This window comes from Gymnoscopelus braueri (genome assembly GCF_963280865.1).
Source record: "Gymnoscopelus braueri genome assembly, chromosome: 5".
NCBI lineage: Eukaryota > Metazoa > Chordata > Actinopteri > Myctophiformes > Myctophidae > Gymnoscopelus > Gymnoscopelus braueri.
The window spans coordinates 51,250,156-51,273,735 of NC_137606.1; the positions used below are offsets into that span (position 1 = coordinate 51,250,156).

The 23,580-nt window shown below is 41.2% G+C and overlaps 1 protein-coding gene across 1 annotated transcript in view; it reads left to right on the top strand.

The window, feature by feature from the left end:
* The window catches only part of pcsk7 (proprotein convertase subtilisin/kexin type 7), a gene marked incomplete at its 3' end in the record, with an annotated part of 64,933 nt that overhangs the window by 30,604 nt on the left and 10,749 nt on the right, over positions 1-23,580 (top strand). Inside the window, exons 10-13 of the mRNA XM_080429297.1 lie at positions 10,184-10,351; positions 13,586-13,690; positions 15,396-15,498; positions 22,911-23,067. Of these exons, the coding sequence (XP_080285423.1) occupies positions 10,184-10,351; positions 13,586-13,690; positions 15,396-15,498; positions 22,911-23,067 (533 nt within the window). The remainder of the gene's footprint in view (positions 1-10,183; positions 10,352-13,585; positions 13,691-15,395; positions 15,499-22,910; positions 23,068-23,580) is intronic.

Below are 23,580 nucleotides of genomic sequence, written 5' to 3' on the forward strand. Positions count from 1 at the left end.
TTCAAATCTTTGCTTCGGGGGGGGGGGGGTGTCCCTGGAACAACATATTTTGAGATGGGGGGTCTGCGGCCAAATACATATAATTTCCGGGGCCCTTGATATGAAAAAGTTTGAGAACCACGGATTATATAACATACTAGGATCTAATGGAAACATGTTAGGATTTAGAAGACATTTGTAGGATTTCCCAGAAGCAATGTTCGCTTTAAAAAAAATATGTATTCAAAGATTTGCACAAAATTTCACGATTAAAAAAAAATTACAATAGCAGATCTACAAGCAGATCTACAAGCTCATAGCGCGGCACCGAGTTTTTTTAGATCTGCTATTTTTGAATAGCCAAAGTATATATAAGATGTGGTTCAATTCTAAAATCACAGATGCTTTCCCGGTCTGAATGGGTATGACGGTGAATGACTTTTTTTTCCTTTGCAAAAGTGCTGCGTCATACATTTATGGAGATGTATTAGCACGCACACGCACAGGCACACGCACAGGCACACGCACACACGCACACATTTCCCGGATTGAATGGGTTACCTTCTTCCTGCTGTTCTGGCTCTGTGGACACTGACAGACAGCTCTGTTTAACCCATTAAGGCCTGAGTCCGATTCTTAAAATGTTTTCTAAATCCTAACAGTTTTTTGAAAAAAAAAAAAAAATGTTTTCCACGATTTTTCAAAATATAGCAGATCTACAAGTTCGTAGCGCGGCACTCGGTGCCGCGCTATGAGCTTGTAGATCTGCTATTTTTTGAATAGCCAAAGAAATCTTAAAATGACACAGATGCGTTCCAGGTCTTAAAGGGTTAACAGTGTGTCACTGTCACATAGAAACCTTGTATATCCAACAATTCAACTTTTTTTTTTCATGTAACATTTTTCTTAACCTAAATGCCCTCCTTCATTGTGTGCAGTGGTGGAAAAAAGTACTGCAATGTTTTGCTTAAGTAAAAGTATCGATACCACCATGTAGAAGTACTCTGTTACGAGTAGAAGGCCCGTGTTCAAAATGTTACTTGAGTAAAAAGTGCAAAAGTATTGGCATCAAAATATACTAAAGTACCAAAAGTAAAAGTACTAAAATGTTTGAAAATAGCAGATCTACAAGCTCACAACGGTGTCGCGATGCGACGCTTTGTGAGCTTGTAGATCTGCTTTTTTTCAAGTAGCCTGTGCATAAAATAGGGCTAAAGTGGTTAATGTATGTTTTATAATGTAATAAGTTTTATATCTGCAAAGTAATTAGTAACTACAGTTTTCAAATAATTGTAGTGGAGTAGAAGTAAAAGTATTGAAAATGGGAAACACTCCAGTAAAGTAAAAATTCCTCAAAAGTGTACATAAGTACAGTACTTGAGTAAATGCACTTAGTTACTTTACACCACTGATTGCGTGACGATGGCAAAAGTTGCATAAAATAGCCGATGGACATGGAAGCACCTTGTGAGCTTATAAATCTGCTATTCTTTGATATTTTAATGTGTTTTTTATGTGAGAGTGGCTAAGTGTGTCTGTGGGGATTTTATAAATATTGAACCAATGAAAAGAGCTTGTGAATAAATGATAACTACATTGGGTCAAACGCAGGTTATTTTTTTTTTCCATTTCCTCAAAAGGAAAGGCTTTGGTAACTTAGGAGTTTTCTGCGTGACAACGGCTGAGTGGATGTAGAGACAGCTCATATAATGTGTCATCCATAGCAGAGACAGCTGCTCCAATGGAGCTTAACCCATTAACACATTCCCTGCCAGAGGGTTTTTTTTATTTTACTTCCCCCAGTGCCAGTGTTTAATTTTTTTTTACACAGGAGCCGAGATACAGGATTTTAAAGTAATAAGTTAACCAAGGAGTGAATGGAGCTAGAAATCTTTGGATCGTGATATCTCTGGTTCTGTGTGGATAAATTGAAAAAAAAAAAAGTTTTTTTTTGAAAAACGGTTATACTCGTGGATGGATTTTTTTGGTAGTAAACGGGTGTATTTTTCATCAACGGTTATACTCGTGATTGGCAGGTAAAGTGTTAAGACCGGGAACGCATCCGTGTCATTTCATAGATTCCTTTGGATCTATAAAACGATCCACAAGCTCGATCTACAAGCTCGTAGCGCGGTATGAGCTTGTAGATCTTTTTTTTTTTAGAAATCGTGAAAATGTGTGCAAATCTTTGATTATAATATATGCATTTTTAACTCAAATATTTGCTTCTGGGGGGGTCCCTGGAACAACATATTTTGAGTTGGGGGGTCCGCGGACAAATCATTTTGGGTGGTCCTTGACATGGAAACGTTTGAGAACCATTGATTATACAGTAGCAACATAAGTGTTTAAACTGTTAGGATTTAGAAGACGTTTGTAGAATCCCCCAGAAGCAAAGATTTGAGTTAAACATGTTTGCTTTAAAAAAAACATATATTGAAGATTTGCGCAAAATGTCATGATCCCGGTCTTAATGGATTAATACAGGCTCTCTGTAGAGAGACACACAGCACACATGCATTTACCCCAGGGGGGTCTTCAATGTTTTACAGGCCAAGGACCCCCTAGCTGAGAGACAGATGAAGCCAGGGACCCCGTACTAAGTTGTGTTGCAGATCAAACGTTTTCATAGACTTCATGGATAGCTTTATAGACTTTTTTTGACAGCACTATCATGTTGGATTCATGTTAATGTGTATTTTCACACATTTAACCTCTTAAACCGTCAATAGTCAACTTGACCTTTTCACTCTGTACTTAGTCTGCTCTTTCTTCCCTCTACACCAAACCTCTTTGCCGAAAATAGCCGATCTACAAGCTCACGAGGCGCTGTAAGCTTGTAGATCGGCGTTTTTTTTGGGCTAAAGGTCTCCCCCCTTGTTCTAACTCTGAGGACCCCCTAGGGGTCCCGTACCCCCTGCTGAAGACCCCTGATTTACACCCTCTGTCAGGTGTGTGTGTGTGTGTGTGTGTGTGTGTGTGTGTGTGTGTGTGTGTGTGTGTGTGTGTGTGTGCCCCAACAAAATCACCTTCTTAAGTTGTTGTTGACCTCGCAACTATAGTAATACAAGAATGTGTGTAACATAACATTACATAAAGTTGTTAGTAATGACCTAGTGTTCCAGATGCAGTGATCCAGACAGAGAGATGCTGATAGAGTGAATAAGACCTTTGTGTTTTTTTCTCCTCTCTTTGTAAAGTTCAAGTCTGCCATAAATATGTCATCTTCTCTCCCCTCCTCCCCTCTCTCACTCCCTATCCCTCCTCCTCTCTCCCCTCCTCCCCTCTCTCACTCCCTATCCCTCCTCCTCTCTCCCCTCCTCCCCTCTCTCACTCCCTATCCCTCCTCCTCTCTCCCCTCCTCCCCTCTCTCACTCCCTATCCCTCCTCCTCTCTCCCCTCCTCCCCTCTCTCACTCCCTATCCCTCCTCCCCTCTCTCACTCCCTATCCCTCCTCCCCTCTCTCACTCCCTATCCCTCCTCCCCTCTCTCACTCCCTATCCCTCCTCTTCTCTCCTTTCCTGCTCTTTATTCTCACCCTGGTTGTCTCTGTGTCTGCCTGTCTGTGTCTGCCTGTCTGTCTCTGTGTCTGCCTGTCTGTCTCTGTGTCTGCCTGTCTCATGTTTACGTCATCACATCTCACCCTGTCTGTCTCTCATGTTCTCTCATGTACATGTACATTCCACTGTGTGTGTGTGTGTGTGTGTGTGTGTGTGTGTGTGTGTGTGTGTGTGTGTGTGCGCACAGCGAAGCTCAGGCACAGCTGGACCGATCTGCGTTTTGGCCTAAAATTCCTGAACCGTAGGTCGTACCCCAAAAATACCTTCCTGGATTCCTTCCTTGGATCCTGATGCAACTCCTCATATTTTGTGCCCGTTTTTGGCCCATCTGCGCCAGACTTAGACCACTCGGTGCCGCGCTATGAGCTTGTAGATCTGCTATTTTTTGAATAGCCAAAGAAATCTTAAAATGACACAGATGCGTTCCTGGATTGAATGTGTTAAAAACATGCTTCAGACCCACCTCTCCACTGTAGAGGACTCCTAGGTTCACTTGTTGTTGTTCTGTGGGTTGTGGGTTTAGTTCCTACTCTGTCCTGTTGTGACTGACTGACAGGGTGACTGACTTCTTGTTGTCCTAGTCTAGTGTTCTTTGTCTTGTCCTTTGTTTTTTCTCTTTTTTTCTCTGTGCCCCGGGCCATTGTAATAACCGGAATGGGGGGGGGGGCGCACTACAAATACCCCAAACTTATGAACCTGGCTAGCAAACCCAGCCTGAAGGAGATCTGTACGGTAGTTTCAACGTACAAATATCTATTTTTCGGTTGTTTAGACTGATGCTAGGTCTACCAAATGGAACTGTGAGGGTTCATTTGGTTCCTAACTGTCAATCATTTTAGTGGACCACCGTGGAACCCCCTCAAGGACCGCTGGGCGGGGGGGTTCCCGGATCCCTACTTTGAGAACCACTGACTGCATTAACCGTTTTATCCAAACAATGTCAGAGTCAGAGCTGCTGCAGTAAATATGTGTTAACCCATTCAATCCTGGAATGCATACTGTGTCATTTTAGATTTCTTTGGCTATTCAAAAATAGCAGATCTACAAGCTCATAGAGCTACACCTTATGCCGCTCGAATATCTGCTTCTTTAAAAAAAAATCGTGAACATTATTTTGTGCAAATCTTTGAATATATATGTATATGTATATGTATATATATATATATATATATATATATATGTATATGTATATGTATATGTATATGTATATGTATATGTATATGTATATATATATGTATATATATATATATATATATATATATATATATATATATATATATAATATTATTATATATATATATTTTTAAGCAATTTTTTTTAAACTCAAATCTTTGCTTCTGGGGATTCTACAAATGTCTTTTGGCACCACCCAAAATGATGTGTATTTGGCCGTGGACCCCCATCTCAAAACATTATGTTCCAGGGACCCCAGAAGCAAAGATTTCAGTTACAGTACTAATGTTCGCTTAAAAAAAATATATATATTCAAAGATTTGTCACAATTTTTTCAAAAAAATAACAGATATACAAGCTTATAGCGCGGCACTCGGTGCCGCGCTATAAGCTTGTAGATCTGCTATTTTTTTTACAGCCAAAGCATAAAACAATGTTTTTTTGTTTAGCTCAAATCTAAAATGACACAGGATGCGTTCCCGGTCTTAATGGGTTAACTTCAGCCTCAAAGCCCTGTGACGCTGGCGCCAGAGGTCCAAGGTGACTGTGATGGACTGTTTGTGTTTGGATATCGTTGCTGTCGTAGCAGAAACCTCTTATCTCCATATTCTTAACTTGTTGTGCCCTACTTGATCATACTACAAGCGTCACACAAAAGCATTCAAAAGGAGCAGATCCGGTCCCGGACCGCTGGCGTAGCGGTCCGGGCACTATAGGCTCCAAAGTAGCCTGACAGCACGTTGCGGGTTCGAGTCCCGACGGCCTTTGCTGCATGTCACTCCCCATCTCTCATCATTTCCTGTCAGCCTACTATCCTGTCAATAAAGGCATAAGAGCCCAAAAAAAAATATCTTTATATGTAGCAGATCTACAAGCTCAAAACTGGTTTTGAGCTTGTAGATCTGTTACTTATGCTGTTTTTTTATTTGAATCCTCATTAAGAACGGTTTTGGACATGTGAGGTTTCCACCTGACAATATAATGTAAACTCTTGTGTGTGTGTGTGTGGGGGGGGGGGGGTGTGTGCGTGTGCGTGCGTGTGTACATAATTTACAGTATGTGTAATCTAAGCTGGTGTTGGCTCCAGTGAATTGCCTCTCTCTCTCTCTCTAACTGTTAGTGTTTTGGTACCTGGCCAGTTCTAGCACCTCTTTCACTGCGTTTCATCACCGTCGGGCCAGAAAAAAACTCGTATGTCCGAGACCATAGCTTTTTATGGAAAGGTAGATATTATTTAGTCACACAAGCTCTTAACCCATTTAGACTGGGAACGCATCTGTGTCATTTTATGATTTCTTTGGTTATTCAAAAATAGCAGATCTACAAGCTATGCTTGTAGATCTGCTATTTTTTTTAAATCGTGAAAATGTGTGTAAATCTTTGAATATCATATACTTTTTTAAAGTGAACATTTTGAACTCTGTTACAACTTCTGGGGGGTCCCTGGAACAACATGTTTTGAGATGGGGGTCCACGGCCAAATACATATCATTTTTTGAGAACCACTGAAATTATAGCAAACACGATTTTTCAAAAAATAACTGTTAGGATTTAGAAGACATTTGTAGAATCCCCCAGAAGCAAAGATTTGAGTAACAAATGTTCGCTTTAAAAATACGTTATTCAAAGAATTGCACATATTTTTCTATGTCAATGTCTACAAGCTCATATCGTGGCACTCGGTGCCGCAATAATATGAGCTTGTAAATCTGCTATTTTTTTTAATAACCAAATAAATCTTAAAATTACACAGATGCGTCCCTGGTCTTAATGGGTTAAAGGAGTAGTTCACACAAAAACATGACTTATTTTCTATCAATTACACACCCCATGAAGCCTTGAATTGATGGATTTGTTTTTGTTATTGTCTCATTCCTGAGCCAATTTGATGACCGGCTGAGTCTCCTACTGACCGATGACCCGGACATCAAATTAATGTCTCAGGAATGTGACAAAAAACAAAAAAAAAACTCCATGAATTCAAGGATTCATGCGGTGTGTAATTGATAGAAAATAAGTAATTTTTTTGGGTGCTACTCCTTTAAAGCTGTCTCCCTGCTCTTCTATTGAGACATTTAGATCGTGTCAAAGGTCATGTCTCACCTAGACACAGGATCTGACACCAATTTTGACCTGATGGTCAAGATTCCATTTATCCTCTGAGCAAACAGGCAGGCTCTATTAGCTTAACCCATTCAGACCTGAGGCCAGTGGTGGAAAAAGTACTCAAATTATTTACTTAAGTAAAAGTACCAATACTGCAATATAAAAATACTCTGTTACAAGTAAAAGTCCAGAATGAAAAATTTACTTGAGTAAAAGTACAAAAGTATTGGCATCAAAATGTACTTAAAGTACCAAAAGTAAAAGTACTAAATATTTGAAAATAGCCGATCTACAAGCTCACAACGCGTCGCGATGCGACGCGTTGTGAGCTTGTAGATCTGCTATTTTCAAATAGCCTATGTATGAAATAGGGCTAAAGTGGTTAATGTATGTTTTATAATGTAATAATGTATATCTGAAAAGTAACTAGTAACTAAAGTTTTAAAATAATTGTAGTGGAGTAAAAGTACAATATTTGCCTCTGAGATGTAGTGGAGTAGAAGTAAAAGTATAGACAACTGGAAATACTCCAGTAAAGTAAAAGTACCTCAAAATTGTACTTAAGTACAGTACTTGAGTAAATGTACTTAGTTACTTTACACCACTGCCTGAGGCCCATTCTAAAAATGCCTTCTAAATCCTAACCTAAGTTTTCTGAAAAACTGCAAATATTTATTCAAAAATTACAACAAATGCATGTTGCTATATACTGTACATAGCAACAAGAACCCCAAGAGGGGTTCCCGTCCTGAAACGTATAGTTACAAATAGGGGTTCCCGCCCCAAAATGGGTTAAGGGTCAAAATGTCTGCACTTGCGCAGGAAACCGGGTTCAAATCCGAGATAAAAGGGGAGAGTTACATAGACCATATTCACACGGCGGCCATTTTGGAATTTAACATTGCGTTGCTGTGGCAACTGGGGTGGCAACTGGGGTGGCATTTCATTGACTTAATGGCAATATGGCCGCCGTGTGAATATGGTCTATATTGCTGCTTTAACCGCTTTCACTTTCAAAATATAAAAAAAAAAATCTACAATCGGCTATTTCGTTATTATTTTTTTAATTCCACAAGAGGGCGCTCTAACACAACTTAGGAATGATCCCATGACTCTGAAAGAAGGATGTGACATCATCCCAAAAGATGACACTTCCGTCCATAAAAAGTTGTAGGAAAACACGTGTAGCTCTGACTTTTTTTTTGTGTGGTGAAAACCATAGACATATAAAGGTAGACGCCTCCTCTGGCTCTGAAAAGTCGGCATCTCGGACGCACTTCCGCTTCCTCTATGCTTCCGGGGGGAAGCTGGAAACTTCCGTGTGCGTCACAGAAGGGGGCGTTCGGTAGGCCAATCAGAGGCAGGTGGGGTGGGTCTTTTCTTAAGAGGCAGCCGCGCAGCAACTAGTCAGTTAGACGCGCTGTGATTGGCCAGTAGTTAACGTGATGTGATTGGTCAGTAGTCAAACAGCCCCCCGGAAGAGCCTTGTATTGAGAGACCAGTCGTTACAATGAACTGCAGAGGCCAATGAGGTATCTAGGTTTCTATATCTATGGTGAAAACAAGCCTTATTCAACGGCCGGTAGGAACAAAATGGCCGATTGCGGTTACAACATTTTTGTTCTGGTGGATAGAGGAGACCCTCCCCCACCCCCCAGACACCCGTTTGTTTACATCTGTGTACACACCGCGGCGCCCGTGGGTCTCCGTGGATCGTCAATATAAGGTAAAAAAAACGCTGGCATGGGGATGAAAAACGATGCTTTAATGCTGGCAGTCAATGTGTTAATTTATGAAATGAACGTAACAAGTTTAAATGTGGAGATACAAGGTTTCCGTCTGACGGCAGTGGTTTGATGCGTGGCCCAGTACTTACTAGCACCTCTTCTTCTCCAGTGTGTGTGAAAGCCGTCCAGAGCTAGCACCTCTCTGACTATGTTTGGGCACGTCTCTCCACCAGGCCTGTCACAGCTGGGCCATGTATTTAGATCTGAAAGCAGTTATTGTGCCTGTAATCGTTAACCCATTAAGACCTGGAACTGTGTCATTTTTAGATTTGAGCTAAAAAGCATTATTTTACACATTGGGCTATTCAAAAATAGCAGATATACAAGCTCATAGCGCGGCACCGAGTGCCGCGCTACGAGCTTGTAGATCTGCTATTTTTGAAAAATCGTGAAAATGTGTGCAAATCTTTGAATATATATATTTTTTTTTAAAGCGAACATTTTCAACTCAAATCTTTGCTTCTGGGGGTCCCTGGAACAAAATATTTTGAGATGGGGGTCCGCGGCCAAATAAATATCATTTTGGGGGTCCTTGACATGAAAAAGATTGAGCACCACTGATATAGAAACATAACGTTTTTCAGAATACTGTTGAGATTTAGGAGACATGTAGAATCGGCTTCAGGTCTCAATGGGTTAAGGGCCGTTCACACTGCAGCACTGTAATTATAACTATATGATTCACCTTTGTCTTTGTTATAGCTGTGGTGTGAACTCTGCCACCCACTTGACTTTATTTAAACTTGTGTTTAGAACGAATTTTTGTCTCCGCCAGGCCGAAAGGCATGGCGAGAGAGTATGTTTTGCACCGTCCCTCCGTCCGTGTGTCCTGTCCGTCCGCGAGCAGCTAATCTCCGGCACCGGTCGCTGCGAAACTGTGCACACACACACTCCCTCGATGCCAATTCAGAACCTCTGCCCCAAATCATTGGCTGTAGCGCCACCAGGAGGCTTGTTTGTGCAAAACATTTTTTTTTATATTACTCCTACAGATTTTATTTTCTTGACTGTAATACCCCAGGCAGTGGTGGAAAGTAACTAAGTACATTTACTTAAGTACTGTACTTAAGTACAATTTTGAGGTATTTGTACTTTACTTGAGTATTTCCAATTTCCAATACTTTTACTTCTACTCCACTACATCTCAGAGGCAAATGTTGTACTTTTACTCCACTACAATTATTTGAAAACTTTAGTTTCTAGTTACTTTTCAGATATAAACTATGATATAATGAAACATACATTAACCACTTTAACCCTATTTTATACATAGGCTATTTGAAAATAGCAGATCTACAAGCGATGCGACGCGTTGTGAGCTTGTAGATCGGCTATTTTCAAATATTTAGTACTTTTACTTTTGGTACTTTAAGTACATTTTTATGCCAATACTTTTGTACTTTTACTCAAGTAAATTTTTAATTCTGGACTTTTACTTGTAACAGAGTATTTTTATATTGCAGTATTGGTACTTTTACTTAAGTAAAGAATTTGAGTACTTTTTCCACCACTGACCCCAGGTATCAGCCTTTCTCTGACCGCTTGTGTGTGTGTGTGTGTGTGTGTGTGTGTGTGTAGGTGACGTCAGACTGGTCCATGCAGCAGGGGACAGGCTGTACAGACGGGCACACGGGCACGTCGGCTGCAGCGCCCCTGGCCGCCGGCATGGTGGCGCTGATGCTCCAGGTCCGACCCTGTCTGACCTGGAGAGACGTCCAGCACATCATCACTTACACCGCTACCAAGGTACACACCTGCTGCTTTATCCCTGTGTGTGTGTGTGTGTGTGTGTGTGTGTGTGTGCGTGTGTGTGTGTGCGTGTGTGTGCGCGCGTTTGCATGAACTTAAAGGCATACTTCACCCCAAAATTACTTTTTTTTTCACCCCACCCTCATGGATATTTTTTTGTTTTTGTCGCATTCTTAACCCATTGAGACCTGAAGCCGATTCTACATGTCTCCTAAATCTCAACAGTATTCTGAAAAACGTATGTTTCTATATCAGTGGTGCTCCATCTTTTTCATGTCAAGGACCCCCAATATGATATGTATTTGGCCGCGGACCCCCATCAAAATATTTTGTTCCAGGGACCCCCCAGAAGCAAAGATTTGAGTTAAAAATGTTCTCTTTAAAAATATATTCAAAGATTTGCACCCATTTTCACGATTTTTCAAAAATATCAGATCTACAAGCTCGTAGCGCGGCACTCGGTGCCGCGCTATGAGCTTGTAGATCTGATATTTTTGAATAGCCCAAAGTGCTAAATAATGCTTTTTAGCTCAAATCTAAAAATGACACAGTTCCAGGCATACTTCACCCCAAAATTACTTTTTTTTTCACCCCACCCTCATGGATATTTTTTAGTTTTTGTCGCATTCTTAAGCCAAATATTTGATGACCAGTAGGCAGCGGTTCTGGTTGGAGAGACAAAGAGTCTCCTTTGTGTCTGTTTTCGGAACCGCTGCTGGTCATCAAATTATTGCTAAAAACAAAAAAAATATCCATGAATTCATGTCTCCATGGGGTGACTAATCCATAGAAAAACATTTTTGGGTGAACTATCCCTTCAAGGTTTGCGGTAATCAATCAAACTAATTGATTATCATAAACATAATCTTGAAATGTCACCTTGTTTTTTTCAAAATGTTTTCAAGAGAAAAAAAAAGCCAATCTACAAGCTCACAATGTGACACGACGCATTGTAGATGCAGCTATTTTCACTATGTTTGTTTGACACTGACACACTATTCTGTGTGTGTGTGTGTGTGTGTGTGTGTGTGTGTGTGTGTGTGCTTTGTGTCTGCTTTGGCAATTTAACCCATTGATACCTGGAACGCATCTGTGTCACTTTAGATGTCTTTGGCTATTCAAAAATAGCAGATATACAAGCTCATAGCGCGAGTGCCGCGCTACGAGCTTGTAGATCTGCTATTTTTTATATTTTTTTCAAAAAACTGTTAGGATTTAGATTTTTTTTAAAGAATGGCCTCAGGTCTTAATGGGTTAAAAGTATGTTTTCTCATGCCAATAAAGCCCATTGAATTGTGTGTGCTGCTTGCACCTTCTTGTCTATATCATGTACAGTATATATCAGCTGCTACAGTATGTTCATGCACCTTATGTCTAAACCTTGTGTATTGATGGATTGAATATTTGATTAGGCAAAAATGTAAAACGGCACAGTTACATTCAAAACACTTTGTCTAAAAGGTCCGTTCATAAAAGTCCTTGCGGTCTTGTATGCAACGAGGTCCTTGATATTCAATTCATAGGCATATATAGTGGCACCACAGTTCAAATATCAATCAAAATAAAAAAATCACACCCAATGTGAAGAGAGTGGTGCCTTTCATGAGTTCATTTCGTTAGTTAGTTTTTACAGACTTTGATGACTTCAAAGTATTTTTACTCATTTTAAGTACTTTAAAATGTTTTTACTGATTTGTACGTGTTTTTACTCATTTTAACATCTTTTAAGTGTTGTTACTCATTTTAAGTATTTTTACTCATTTTAAGTATTTTTACTCAGTTTAGGAACTTTAAAGTGTCTTTACTAATATTTAAGTATTTTTACTCATTTTAAGTATTTTTACTCATGTTAAGTATTTTTACTCAAAAGTGTGTGTGTGTGTGTGAGTGTGTGTGTGAGTGTGTGTGTATAATTAGTGTAACTGGTTGCATCTTTGTGTTGCAATCAGCCGCAGCTGTTGAGGCTGTGCTCAAACATACAGAGAGGCTCATACGGACGGACGGACGGACACACAGACACACAGACACACACCAGGACAAAGTCACTCCTTGGAGTGGCTAGCACCACTCAAAAATAATAAAAAAGGCGGATAAAAGAAAAAACTATATGTACAAGAACAGAGGGGGGTGGGGGGTCGTCTGTCTAACGGGAAAATAGTACTACCTCCTTTCTTGGCCTCCTGAAAGGTGAATTGTCAGGGCTGTTTGAAAAGAGCCCAGCGAACTGCACTTTTTGAGGGAAGGGGTTAGACCAGGGGTCTTCAACCTTTTCAGGCCAGGGACCCCAAAACTGATGGGGAGATGGAGCAGGGACCCCCTACCTCATAGGGTAGGGGGGGCTACCACATATATTGTATATTTATGTGTACAATTGTGTTTTATATTGCCTGCTCCTATACGCACCTGCCCCAGTAGGTGTGCAAAAAAAAAATTCTCTACAAAATATGTATAGGCTGACAAGGAGACTCGCTCACTACATGAAAGTATAGGAAAAACTCCTTAGACGAGACTTAAAGAAAATGTTTTTCTTTATTTTATGATGCCCATAGTGTGCTCGGTGCTCAGTGCTCAGATATGTATAAACATATCATGTTATTGTGCATTGTGCCTCCATTTATCTGTTTGCTATGGATTCATGTTATGTTTAAAGACAATTTGACATTTTGGGGGAAAAAATATGTTTTTTATTTTCAAACTAGAATATTGTTTAATCAAAGAACAATTTCGAGGACCCCCTAGGGGTCGCGGACCCCCTGTTGAAGACCTCTGGGTTAGACTATTCCAAACCTGGGTGGCAGGATTTGCCCATGTTTGTTTTGTGGGTGGGTGGTACCAGATCGTTTTTAACACTCCCTCTAGTTTTGTGGCTGTGGGTGTCGCTAACTTTTTGGTATTTACTCAGATATGCGGGAATAGGGGGCATATCAGGCAAGTTTGCATTTACAATTTTTGAAGACCAATCCCATTTTTTGTTGTTTAACCCTGTGCATACTGTATGGATGGATATGCTTTGTAAATGTATAGATATCTTTCCCCCCTTGCTCCCCCACCCTCTTCTTTTTTTTATGGAAAAACAAAAACAACAAACTATGGAGTTTTGCACAAAAACAAATATCGCCCACTGTTTTACTCCTGTAAACCTGTGATGTGACCATAAAGATGATTCTGATTCTCATTGATTGTGCGTGTGCGTGTGCGTGTGTGTGTGTGTGTGTGTGTGTGTGTGTGTAGTATGACCTTAGTGCAGACTGGATGCAGAATGGAGCAGGCTTCCATCACAGTCACCAGCATGGGTTTGGTCTCCTCAACGCCTGGAGACTGGTCAACGCCGCCAAGGTACGCACACACACACACACACACACACCTGCACACGCACGCACACACACGCACACACATCTACACACACGCACACACGTCATGTGACCCAGCCCTCCATGGACACAAGCAGCAGTGTCTCCGCATGGCGGCTGACGATCATAGCAGAGACAGCACAACACTCTGCCAGCCCTCCTGCCTCGTTTCTGGGCATCCCAAGTTGTCGAAATCCGCTCTAACAACCAGTCCTACGGGCATGTCCCAGGCTGGACCACCACGCGCTTCAACGTGTTGGCTTCATCAGGTGCTATATAGCACCTGATGAAGCCAACACAGCTATATATATATATATATATATATATATATATATATATATATATATATATATATATATATATATACATACACACACACACACACACACTTAATAGGGGTGTGCCGATTTCAGCAAACGATACAATACAATATTGGGCTCACGACATCGATACGATACATGGCACTTTTTTATTATGAAAATATATATTGGGGGGGGAAAGCAAATGCAAACAAATACAAAAACATTATTATTATAATTTTTTCTCAAAACAATATTTTTTTCCCCCCAAAACGATACATATCGTCACGAAAACGTATCGCGATATATCGTGGGACGATATATCGGCACACCCCTGACACTTAATATTATTATGTTGAGGATGTTGCACAATTGTTAGCAGAACGAGTCCCAACAGCATGTACTTTTATAAGTTAGTGACCAATAAAACCTTCTGGATTGATTCTTGATGTACAGCCAATTACTGTTCAGCTAATTATCAACGTTATTCTCTGCCTGTTTCTGTCTCTCTCTGTCTCTGTTTGTCTCTCTCTGTCTCTGTTTGTCTCTCTCTGTCTCTGTTTGTCTCTCTGTTTGTCTATGTCTATATATTGTTCTTTACTCCACTACAATTATTTGAAAACTTTAGTTACTTTGCAGATGTAAATTATTATTATAAAACATACATTAACCACTTTAGCCCTATTTTATACCTAGGCTATTTGAAAATAGCAGATCTACAAGCTCACAACGCGTCGCATTTCCAAACATTTTAGTACTTTTACTTGTGGTACCAATACCAATACTTAAGTACTTTTTACTCAAGTAAATTTTGAATTCCGGACTTTTACTTGTAACCGAGTACTTCTATATTGCAGTATTGATATTGTTACTTGAGTAAAACACTTGAGTACTTTTTCTGCCACTGGTCTACAGATCCAGTGCATTGTTTTAACAGGGATGGTAGCTGCCCAAGTCGAGCATGCCTACTACAGTATAAGTTAACTTAGAGTTGAGCATGTAATACAGTATAAGTTAACTTAGAGTTGAGCATGCCTACTACAGTATAAGTTAACTTAGAGTTGAGCATGCCTACTACAGTATAAGTTAACTTAGAGTTGAGAATGCCTACTATAAGTTAACGAACGATCTGGAAGGTTTCAATTACATCTGGGCTGTTGAGAGGGTGTAGTGCTCGCCACAGGAAGGGGGCGGAGAGCCGGTTATTTTATTCTAATGGAAACTGAACTGAATTGGTTAACTTTTGTGATAATATGAGCTGAATTGGAAAGATGTGGTTTTAATAAAGAGTTTATAATATCTGAAACCTCTCTCTCTTTCTCTCTCTCTCTCTCTCTCTCTCTCTCTCTCTCTCTCTCTCTCTCTCTCTCTCTCTCTCTCTCTCTCTCTCAGGTGTGGGAGTCGGTACCATTCCTGGTATCCTATCAGAGTCCAGTGATGAAGGAGGAACAAATTATTTTAACCTATCCTGAAAAACTGTTCCCCACCTGGAATGGTACTTACTCTGTCTGTCTGTCTGTCTGTCTGTTTGTTTCTACCCAACTGTCTGTCTTTGTCATTTTGAGCTTGTTGATCTGCTATTTTATCGGCTTCAGGGTCATAGTTTTAAAAAAATTGCAAACCATTTTGTGTGTGTGTGTGTGTGTGTGTGTGTGTGTGTGTGTGTGTGTGTGTGTGTGTGTGTGTGTGTGTGTGTGTGTGTGTGTGTGTGTGTGTGTGTGTGTGTGTGTGTGTGTGTGTGTGTGTGTGTGTGTGTGTGTGTGTGTGTGTGTCTATCACTGTCTGTGTGTGTCTATCACTGTCTGTGTGTGTCTATCACTGTCTGTCTGTGTGTGTGTCTATCACTGTGTGTGTGTATCACTGTGTGTGTGTGTGTGTGTGTATCACTGTGTGTGTGTGTGTGTGTGTGTGTATCACTGTGTGTGTGTATCACTGTGTGTGTGCACGTGTGCGCATAGAGTTAACAGTGCAGTGTTTATATCCAGCCCCTCCCCCTCCTCCCTCCCTCCCCCTGCTGCATGTCCTTATAAGGTCATGTTCTCTGCTCTGTGTGCTGCCTGACACATCCCTGCTCTCACTTCATCCTTCTTTCTTTCTTTCTTTCTTCTTTCTTTCTTTTTCCTTTTTTTTTCTTTTTGTGTCCTTTTTACTCCCATGCTCCTGTGTGAACACACACACACACACACACACACACACACACACACACACACACACACACACACACACACACACACACACACACACACACACACACAGTGACCTCATCATGATATCCACTCATCTGTCTTTTATAGCATATCTGTGGTCAGGAGCACAGCCAGAGACGAACGTACGTGTGTGCTTGCGTGCGCGCTTGCCATTTGCTACTGGCAACGTGAATTTCCATGTAACAGTGTGTGTAGCATAGATAGTTCAGGGCTGTGTGCATGCAGGAGTTTGTCAGGAGGCTCTGTAGTCTCTGGGCTTAACTCTGGTACATTCATTCTTAACTCTGGTACATTCATTCTTACTCCATTAAGTCCGGGAACGCATCTGTGTCATTTAGTGTGGCACAGAGGGCCGCGCTATGAGCTTGTATATCTGCTATTTTTTGAAAAATCTTGAAAATGTGTGCAAATCTTTGAATATATATGTTTGTTTTCTTAAAGCAAACTCAAATCTTTGCTTCTGGGGGGGTCCCTGGAGCAACACATTCTGAGATGAGGGTCCGCGGCCAAATACATATCATTTTGGGTGGTCCTTTGACTTGAAAAATGTTTGAGAACCATTGAAATTATAGCAACATAAATTATGTTTAAAAAACAAAATACTTTTTAGGATTTAGGAGACATTTTCAATAAAAAAAAAAAAAGCAGATCCACAAGCTCATAGCACTCGGTGCCGCGCTATGAGCTTGTAGATCTACAATTTTTTTGAATAGCCCAAAGAAATCTATAAAAATGACACAGATGCGTTCTGGTACATTTCTTAACTCTGGTACATTCATGCTTAACTCTGGTACATTCATGCTTAACTCTGGTACATTCATTCCAGTAGAAAAACATCTTTCCCAGGACAAAGAAACAAACCTGGGGTGACGGGGCTTTCTCAGTCACAGCCCCCCCCCCCACCCTCCCTTTGGAACTCACTCCCAGCTCTCGCTCCTTGTTCAAAACCCACCTTTTCAGACTTGCATTCCCCACCAAATTCCAATCGCCCTCTCTGCCTTTTAATTTGAATGTTTTCTTTGCTTAGTCTTTTGCCTTTTAACTAGTTATTCTCTTAACACATTCACTGCCAGGGGCTTTCTAATGCTGGCAGGTAGCTTCTGCCAGCATTTTTAAGCATTCTGACAATTTTTTCAAGAACCACAGAATATTTATCTCCAGTATGATCGATCCCCTGATGGTTACTAATCACAGAGGAAATCACTGTGCTTCCGGGGGGGAAAAAATGTCATCGCGACCTCCCGTTCTCTTGTTATACCCAGTTGAAAATAACATGTTTCGCCAAAAATACATAGGAAAACACAGGAGCCGAGATACAGGATTTTAAACTAATAAGTTAACCAGGAAGTGAATGGAGCAGTAAATCTTCGGATCACGTTATCTTGGGTTCTGGACGTCCCCCCCAAAAAAAATATATATATATTTATTTTATTTCATATATATATATATGTCTGTCAATAGAGACACACGGCCGGAAGCGGAAGGCCTACAAATTCACGCCCACTTCTGAGACAGCGCCGCTACTCGAGGTCCGTTAGAACGATGAACTGCAGCTGCCAATGCATTCCCTATGAGAGGATATGAGAGTTAGCCTACCTTTAAAATATTCCTACATTAACAGGAGACGATATTGATTTAGATAAAAATATGTTTCCAAATGTATGGAGTGTCTTTGTCAACATATCTTCTTGTTTTCTTAATAGTTGATGTGTTTCACATTTAATTTGCCACTTTAACGAGTTACCCATAATGTTAACACAGCAGAGGGTAGACTGCAGACAGACAAGTTGTCGCATTTCAGTGACATCACTGTCTTTACGAGCGCCGAGCAATGGCGTATCCACTGTAGAGGCAGGACAGGCAGTCGCCTGCCCAACTAAGATATCTCGCCTCCCCTAAAAACTGACCCGAAAATGTGACTGTGCTTAATGTCCTCAACGTTACGCATCCAACAAGCTTTGAACCGAGCAGATTGGACCTTCTGTTCCAGAGATAATGACCAAAACATATTGAAAACGGCCACTTTCGCCGGTTTTCTGGGTATTGAAAACCTCAAGGGATGCGTCCGTGACGTATATACCATGCGACCACTTAAACGTAAGATTTCAGAAGCTAGAACTTTTGACACACTGATGGAGTATATTATAGTATATTGTGGGTAGTATATCGAGATGACAGATATGGGACATTAAAAAGGATCAATTAAACAAATGGGACAGTTTATTAGAACACAAAAAAAATCGCTACAGCCTCAGTAGTTAGCCAGTGAAATTACGGTATTTTACAATGCCTCTCATAGAGATTGCATTGGCAGCTGCAGTTCATCGTTCTAACGGACCTCGAGTAGCGGCGCTGTCTCAAAAGTGGGCGTGAATTTGTAGGCCTTCCGCTTCCGGCCGTGTGTCTCTATGGCAGTGAATGTGTTAATAGGTCAAAGCCAAAGGTCCCAGGTTCAATTCCAGCCCTCATCAATGTGTCAAATTGAGCAAGGCACTCAACCCCCCGAGCGCTCACTGCTAGCCTGACACTCAACCTGAACGTTCATTTGGTTTCACTCCATTATTCAGGCCCCCTTTACACGACAACAGTCTCTTGAGAAAACAGCAAAATAAAGTTTTCGGGGGTTGAATCCGCAGCTAAGTGAAACCACCTTCCAGAGTGGAAATCTTTGACAACGCTCCGCGTCCGTTTCCATGTAAACGGAGGAAACGGCAAAACGTGTGTTGTTGCCAGATGTTGTGAGAGAAATAAGCAGCCAGTTCTATGAAAACAAGCCCTAAAGAGGCGACTAGGCCACATTAGCACTTTAAACCTATAGAGTACATTGGCTATTTGAAAATAGCCGATCTACAAGCTCACAGACGCGCATCATTGGTTGTTGCTCGCAACACGCAACAACCTATATTTACAAGCAACTTTACAGGAAAAACAAGCCCAAAGTCGCTTATAATAAGCAGACATGGCAACCCACAGATCAGCTGTGCACACTACAGCGTTTTCAATCAGTGGTGCATCACCGTCTAAAGGCAAAATAAAAAGTGAGAAGAACGCAACGGCAACGCAACGTTTTCACTAGAGAGCGTTATCGTCTAAACGTGGCCTCAGTCTGAAAGCCCTCTCAGTGCAGCCCTTTTCTGAGATGGGGGTGTGGCCAAAGTGGGACTCTTTAGCGATTGGTTCAATTTATACTGAATTGATTAACATAATCCCGATTGGGTCAGATTTTCAACCCAGAAAACCCCGCCTTCTACATTGTCACCAGACCCTGATTTCAGGGGCTGATTTCAGTCCATTGTTTCTCTCTCCCTCTCCATCCATATGAGCTGTGACACAGGCTCACTCAGCCCAGCCCATATGGTGCGACTGTTTACAGCATGTATGGTCCATCAGCGTGTTGGACGCTCTTACATCATCATTACAGTTATACATGGACCCAGAAGCACACCGTTTGGTTCCATTTGTCACATTTAAATAAACACTGAGGGGGGGGGGGGGGGGTGTGTGTGTGTGTGTGTGTGTGTGTGTACGTGTGTGTGTGTGTTGCCCTACATGGTCAGGGAGCTCCAGGGAGACCCATTAGCAGGCAGAGCAGCAGGAAATACCAGCAACACTTACTGTACTGGACACACAAAACCTGGAACTGGAGGGAGGCAGTTGGAACAGTCATCACTTAGATGGATAGATACGCACTACTATTACAATTTAGCCATTTTATCTAGGGATGCACCGAATGGAAAATTCTTGGCCGAAACCGAAAACCGAATATAGGAAACACCTGGCCGAAAACAGAATACCGAAAGACGGAAAATGATTAATTTAAAAAAATATATATATACATTTTTTGAAACATTTTTTGTACCATTGCTGTCATGGCTGTGCCTCCGTTGTAGAGCAACATGATTATGGCAAAACTATGGCAAAAGCCCATCACTATAATGGGTCCATATTGAGATATGGACCCATACATATGTTTATTTATTGTGTAGAATGTTTTATTTACTATTGTGTAGTAATAAAATACAATATTTCTCAAAACATTAGCATGCCATACAGTTGAATTATTGCAAATTAAAGAAAGATTAATTCAATAAATTAAAACAAATTGTGTGTGTGTGTGTGCGTGCGTGTTAGAGTTCTCAACGGGTGTAGGCCCAAAAACCTGAAAATGTGTCTTATTTTGCTTAACTCTTTGAATGCCAGAGTATTTTCATAAAGTACTCCCCCATTGCCAGCAATTTTCGTGTTTTTTTTATTTTTATATTTTGAAAATGTTCATGAAAATAATTGATCAGACTGTTTTTTAAAGACGCCGCACAAATCCGCCACCAGAGAGCAGCACATGATAGCTTGATCAGCTCCTGGTGTCTCTCTCACCCTTCTTGAGCGATTAGACAGGGAAAACCATGAAAACGGATGTGACGTCCTCCCAGATTGTTTTGATCGTCAAAATTACGTTGTGATACACGACGGCGATGACTGATCGTCACCCAGACCATAGATTATAGAAGAGAAACTGTCCGTTTGTCCGTCATACCGTGTGAAAAACCGTTTGTTTACCTATTTTGGACGAAATGACCGGGGGAAAATAATCAAAAACCGGAAACGGAACCCAGGACATGAAACCGGATGCAGATATGGGTGAAGTAAGTGGAACTCGAGAATAACATTGAATTTTAAGCAGCATAGCGCGATCAGAGATTAAACAATGAACGCAAATCCAACGCGTCAAACGCGTCAATGGCGTGGGTGGATTAAGTAGTTATTGACGCGTTTTCGAGTCAATGGCGTTTATAGAGTTAATTTCCTCAAAGTCACGCATCCAGCAAGCTTTGAACTGAGCAGATTGGACCTTCTGTTCTAGAGATAATGGCCCAAACATCTTGAAAACATCCACTTTTGCCGATTCTCGATCGCCGATTTTCGATTGACGGATAGGAAGGTCGGACGGCGACAAACTAGATACCTGATGAGTAAAGTTCACTTTGAGCTGCATCCAACACATCCACTGACATTTCCGTCGGCCTTACCGAAATTATTTTTTTGGGGGAAATAGATTATTTTGTGCCTATAGGGCAGTGAAAGGAACAGCTCCTTCTTACCTCCAGGCTATGGTCGAGGCTTACACCCCTGCCCAACCACTTTGGTCTGCCGCCTTGGGGCGACTGGTTGTCTCGTCGCTCAGTGGTCCTTCTTGCCGATCTACACAGTCACTGTTTTCTTTTGTTCTGGCCCCACAGTGGTGGAATGAACTCCCCACTGATGTCAGGACAGCAGAGTCACTGCCCATCTTTCACCACAGGCTGAAAACCCACCTCTTCAGGAAACACTACCCTGACCCTTCCTCTTTGCCTTGCCTACTTGTTGTCAATTCGTTTTACGAGCTCTTGTCTTATTGGATCTTGTTTATTCGATACCCGAGGCTCAGCCCGGCCCGAATAATTAGCATAGATTTTGGGCCCATCGGGTAGGGTGGGGTTCGGGCAGAATTTGAGAACTTGTGTGTGTGTGTGTGTGTGTGCGCTCATGTGGCCCCAGTCGCTTCTTTTGGGCTTGTTTTAATAGACCTGGTTGCTTATTTCTCCCTTAAAATCCAGCAACACTGATTGCTGTGTCTCTCTCACTGACTATTATGGATATAAACTGAGTGAGACATGTCTCTATAGCAATTCCACTTGAATGGCATTTCAAAGTGTCTACGTCACAATGTGGTTTGAATGTTTTCTTGTTGTCCGGACCTGATTATAAAAAGCAACGTGTTTCCAATCTGGATCGGTATGCCCAGAAATTGGATTTGGACGCTGCCAGTCTGAGCAATAGGCTGTGTTGAGCTTACCGAAAACAACAGATCTTCAAGCTGACGATGCGTCGATGCGACAGCTGTTCTTTTCGGCAAAGCGACACTGAGTTTAAATCAGTCATAACAACAACATTTCTCTCATGTCTATCTGCACATTTCTAAAGGGACAGTTTAAGTTAAGGATTTTAGACCGTTTTAATACCTCTAAAATGTTTTTTTTCCTCAAGTACTGTACTGTACACTTTGAGGTATTTTTACTTTACTGGAGTATTTCCAATTTCCAATACTTTTACTTCATCTCAGAGGCTAATATTGTACTTTTACTCCACTACAATTATTTGCACACTTTAGTTACTAGTTACTTTGTAGAGTTTGATTATTATTACAAAACATACATTGACCACTTCAGCCCTATATACATTTCGGCCATTTGAAAATAGCAGATCTACAAGCTCACAATGCGTCGCGAGCTTGTAGATCTGCTATTTTCAGAGCGCAACACCCGAGCGCAACCAAACATAAAATAACTTATTTGTTGACACACTTGTCAATATATTTAGTCTTAGTTTTAGTCATCATAGGTTAGTTTTTATTTAGTTTTTGTCAGTGAAAAAAGGTAGTCGACCAACATTTTTCATCATGGTTTTAGTCAACGAAATCAACACTGGTTCAAATATGTTTATTTTGGGCCGTCGCAGCCTGAATAGGTTGAGAACCACTGCTCTACTACTCACACACACACACACACACACACACACACACACACACACACACACACACACACACACACACACACACACACACACATCCTATGAACTAACTGTAGTTTGTTTTGTTTATGTTTTGTTGATGAACTATACTGTTAACCTTTGGTCTGAACTGCTGTGTCATGGTGTCCTGCAGTCAGCGCGGCCGACCTGAACGAGTCGGGCATGAGGACCCTGGAGCACGTGTCCGTCACCGTGACCATCAACCACCCGTGCCGCGGCAACGTGGAGATCGTGCTGGTCTGTCCCAGTGGGATCACCTCTCTGATAGGAGCACGGCGGGTTGTAGACAGGTACACACACACACACACACACATATGTGCACACACACACGTGCACACACACACACACACACACACACACACACACACACACACACACACACACACACACACACACACACACACACACACACACACACACAGGGTCTTCAACAGGGGAGAGCAGTGGTGTAAAGTAACTAAGTACATTTACTCAAGTACTGTACTTAAGTACAATTTTGAGGTATTTTCCAATACTTTTACTTCTACTCCACTACATCTCAGAGGCAAATATTGTACTTTTACTCCACTACAATTATTTGAAAACTGTAGTTACTAGTTACATTTCAGATATACATTATTATATTATGAAACATACATTAACCACTTTAGCCCTATTTTATACCTAGTCTATTTGACAAGCTCACAACGCGCCGCGATGCGACGCGTTGTGAGCTTGTAGATCTGCTATTTTCAAATATTTTAGTAATTTTACTTTTGGTACTCTAAGTACATTTTGATGCCAATACTTTTGTACTTTTACTC